Genomic DNA, 5,000 nt, shown 5'->3' on the forward strand with positions numbered 1-5,000 from the left:
AATATGTATGTTTATATAAGAAATATGCTTGTTCTTAATTTTGCTTACTAACAATTATTCTATATATATATATATATATATATATATATATATATATATATATATATATATATATATATATATATATATGTACATAACTAAATTCAGTTATTTTGATATATGTTGTACAACACAACAGCCATATTGGAAAGCAAGTTGAAACTTGTAGAATGATTTGATTTACCTAATGTTTTCATTTATCTAGATTCACGAAGTAAACAAATGAAAGAATCAAATTTACTCTATTTTCTTCTCACAAGGTCTGATGCTTCATGTTATCATTCATTAAGTAATATTGAATCACTGCATGATACTTTATTGTCATTGGGAAAAAAATCGATAGCCTTGACTTGATCGATATTGCGAATGAATTTGTAGCAAAGAATCAACATCGTCAGTATATTTTTGGTAAATTCACCAAGTAGGCCTATCGGTGTGTATGTATATATATATATATATATATATATATATATATATATATATATATATATATATATATATATATATATATATATATATATATAGGCCTATTGGTATTTTATGATTGTTATTGTGTAAAAATTGGAATTGGTCACATAAAAGTCTTCCAAAAATATGATTTTGTTTTTTATACAATATGCTGTCAGATGCCAGGAAATCGCATCTGAGGGTGTTTCCTCATAATTTTTTTCTGGGGAGACTCAGTCACCACCCCCTCCCTCCTATGTCTTCGCGCCTACGGCTCCGCCTTCAGTGTTATTTCGAACTTTAGCCCCCCCAAACAGGAAAACGCTCCTACGCCCCTGCATCTCATCAGGTGGAAATATGATGTTTATTTCATAAAAAGATACCAACAGAAAATGCCCAGTAAACATTCATAGAATATAATCTTCCTGATTTTTCTTGGAGTAGGACAACGTAAATACCACATATAATAAGGTGGAAATCAGAGGTTTACTTTTATAAAAAGATACCAACAGAAAATGCCCAGTAAACATTCAGTAGAATATAATCTTACTGACTTTCATCGTTATTAAACACTCACTCTGTGAAGTGGAACAGAACGTTGTGACGGTTCTCTAGGCTTTTCCTCCGGGATTCACTTTCAGTTCCCTCGTAACACGAAGGGAAATATACCTCGCGATGTCTTTTACTCTTCTTCTTCTCTAATCCTCGGATCAAGATTCCAAAGTCTTTTTTGTCCAGTCTGCATCTTGGGAAGTACACTCGAAGGGGTCTGAAAAGTTTGAGTGGTGTAAAGGTCTATGACATACTCTGATACTAAAACTCTTCTTATCGCATTAGATGGCATTCTAATACTCTTTTTCATCTTTTTATTATGAAATGCACATTTACAATCTTAAAGTTTATATCGTGGCCTTAGCCTAAGCCTCTGACAATTTGAGTCGTTGTCACATTTCTTATTATTTGATCTATTTTTGCCCATTTTCCTGTCTGTTCGTTTCTTTTTTATCCTGCAGAAACTTGCTAGTTTTTATAAAGTAGATAACAGTTATTTTTTTTCTCTGTAAAATAAATGTAAGAAGAAAGAGTATTAAATTGTTATTCAAAATAAGTAAAGAGATAGAATACCTCAGGAAATTTTATACTTACTTATCAAGAGGCTCTAATATGCGAGTGAGTTCTATAGCCTTTGTTACGGTGCTGTTGGTGACATCTGGTAGGTATAACATGAAGAGAGAAACCGATGGGGATATCAAGGAATTCAGGTAGGAGGGATCTACCTTTCCTACATTCACACAGATCTCTGAAATAAAAAATAAAAAAAAATCAGATGCATTCGTTGCTAATTAAGAATTACCCACTTGTCTTATACTTTTTATTATGCATAAGTATATTTGAAAGCTGTCTTTAACATGAGTAATCTTTACTAAAAAAATTTGCCAATAAAAGCTCGAAGATTTGAATGCGTTTTGGTCTGCATTTGTATTTCATGAAATTAATTCACTAACCATAGCTCTCTGGACTATTTCGCGGTACGAAATGTAGGGAATTCATAAAACTTAATTTTACACATTTAGGAACTGCTCCCTTTAGTTATCTTCAGATATCACAGCTATTCAAACATTTGAAAATCGATAACATGATTAAATTTCCTTATCAGAGCTACTAAGAAGAGCTATGTGTATTTATATATATATTTATATATATATATATATATATATATATATATATATATATATATATATATACACACACACACATATATATAGATATATAGATATATATATATATATATATATATATATATATATATGTATATATATACATATATATATATATATATATATATATATATATATATATATATATATATATATATATATATATCCTTTGTGGGGATACCTTAACGTGGTGAAAGGGCTTGTGCATCGCCCTGACCAACAAAGCTTTTCTAATCAGGGCAACCATACTAAATTGGTTTGCTGAGAGCGATCTGACTAAAGTTTCCCACCATCACCAATCCACAATGGTTAGTGAGGTGAAGAAATTACCAAACCATGGCCATGAAAAAGAATATGTTTGAGGCCTTTATCCGGCATTGGACTAGAAACGGTTGCATTTGTTGTTGTTGCTATCGTTGTGTGTATATATATATATATATATATATATATATATATATAAAGTGTATATATATATATATATATATATATATATATATATATATATATATATATACTGTGTAAAATCACGTGTGCTTGTGATATATGTTCATATATATATATATATATATATATATATATATATATATATATATATATATACATATATATGTATATATATACTGTATATATATATACATATATATGTATACATTTTCTTTATATATATGTATATGTATATATATACTTTATATATATATATATATATATATATATATATATATATATATATGTATATATATATATATATATATATACTTTATATATAAATACATATATATATATATATATATATATATATATATATATATACACACACACATATATATATATATATATATATATATATATATATATATATATATTCAAGAAATTATGAAACCCCACATTCGAGAATAACTTACCGAGTGTTTTCAAATCATGAGGAGATTCTAAGAAGGATCTGAGCGGTGCGAAGGACTCTGAACATCCTAGACTAACGGAGAGACTCCTAATGCCGGTTGGGATTTGCACCTCTGGAAGGAGTGGACCTTTGTAGGTTCTCAGATTTCTGTTGAATAAGAAAAGGATTTTATTTAATCTAGTAAAAGAATTCCGATGAAATAAATAAAAAAGTACTTTGATAATAATAATAATAATGATAATAATAATAATAATAATGATAATAATAATAATAATAATAATAATAATGATGATGATAGAAATAACAATGATAATAATAACAACAATAATAATAATAATAATAATAATAATAATAATAATAATAATAATAATAATAACAACAACAACAACAACAACAACAACAACAACAACAACAACAACAACAATAATAATAATAATAATAATAATAATAATAATAATAATAATCACTCACCACAACACGTATCAAATCTATTGTCTTTTTAAGTAGCCTATCGGTAGGCCTAAGTACGATGACTGATAATGAATGTAGCCAAACCATATTTACTACGTGAAAACTATTGTATTATGTTGCAATTGGAAAGGTACTGAATGTTCATCAACTTATGTAACAATTAACCATTTTTTATTTCACACTTACCTATCAGCCAATCGTTGCCTTATGTGCTCTTGAAAGGAAGCATTACTAAGAGGAAAGGATGGATGGAGATATAGGTAACGTAAGAGTTGGTCGCTGTGATACTGATGTCTGATGAGGATTATTAGTAATTCTTTAAAACCTGGCGTTTGAAATAGGTTCTTAGAGGGATTAATGCCCCCAATCTCACGTATGGAGTTTTCTCTGAACCAGTTTCCATACGCTAATATTGTATCGAAACTAACTTTAGACAAATTGCATTTTCCTATTCCTTTTGCAATATCGGGGTTTTGATATATCATCTTTAACGTGTTTTTATCAAAATATATGTTATTGAAGATCTTTGCCCAGATATTTTTGCCTAAGTTACCAGATTTCATCAACAAATGGACAGTTTCGCTTACTATTTTTTCATCTACCTTATCCCCAGCTTTATGGAAAATCCCAATTAAAATTACAAGTATATTTTTGTATTCTTGCATGTTTGAATCCATCAAACCCTTTAATACTGTTGAAACTAATTGGGAATACGTTTTGGTAAGCGTTTCCATTGTGACATTTAGAATGTCTGAAAATCTGTGAAAAGGCACTTGGTACTTGACGAAACACTTGACCATGTCAGATTGTATAAATCTAACATTCTCAGATTCACGCTCTCCTGTGATGAGATCATAGACGTGAAGTCCTGCAAACAGTCTTTGTTGTTCTTTGTTAGTAAATTGCCATTTTTGAACGTCACTGTTGACCTCTAGATGGGGTTTTGGAGCAAGAAAGGCACTTAGCACTTCTTCAGTAGGCAATTCTAGTTCTTTACAAAGTTCCTCCAGTTTCTTCATTGCAGTGTCGCTCAATCTCAAGTTTTCGGCTTTGAGACCTTCGAAAGCGTCCTCTTTCAAAGGTAGCATTAATTTCGAAATCTTCTCTCGTAGAGATGCCTTGCTAATTTGAGGAACTGAAAGGTCTTGGACCAACCTCGTGATTAGCCTTTCTTTCATCATTTCATGGAAATTGTGAAGCGTTTCGTAAATTGTTGTTGAAGTTGTATCGACTGGTAGATTTGATGAAAAGTGCATCAAATTTAGTGGTAGCTTAAACTGATCACTTAAGAAGGGCCACATCTTTTTGAAATAAGATAGAGAACGTTCGTCAACTATACCATGCATGGCTGACTGGTATTTCTTAAAGAAGTCCTCCAAGGATTGTTCAGGTAGGCCTCTTAATTCAAAACGTTTAGTAAATAT

General features: G+C 29.7%; 1 protein-coding gene across 1 annotated transcript in view; it reads right to left on the reverse strand.

Annotated features, from left to right (window-relative positions):
- Nucleotides 1-5,000, reverse strand: part of LOC137642763 (uncharacterized) — a 14,260-nt gene that overhangs the window by 2,495 nt on the left and 6,765 nt on the right. The window contains exons 2-5 of the mRNA XM_068375606.1: nucleotides 3,763-5,000; nucleotides 3,107-3,252; nucleotides 1,633-1,786; nucleotides 1,064-1,255 (exon numbers count right to left, since the gene is read on the reverse strand). The exon at nucleotides 3,763-5,000 is cut by the window's right edge and continues 1,794 nt beyond it. Coding sequence (XP_068231707.1) covers nucleotides 1,064-1,255; nucleotides 1,633-1,786; nucleotides 3,107-3,252; nucleotides 3,763-5,000 — 1,730 coding nt within the window. The remainder of the gene's footprint in view (nucleotides 1-1,063; nucleotides 1,256-1,632; nucleotides 1,787-3,106; nucleotides 3,253-3,762) is intronic.

The sequence above is a fragment of the Palaemon carinicauda genome, chromosome 6 (genome assembly GCF_036898095.1).
Source record: "Palaemon carinicauda isolate YSFRI2023 chromosome 6, ASM3689809v2, whole genome shotgun sequence".
Lineage (NCBI taxonomy): Eukaryota > Metazoa > Arthropoda > Malacostraca > Decapoda > Palaemonidae > Palaemon > Palaemon carinicauda.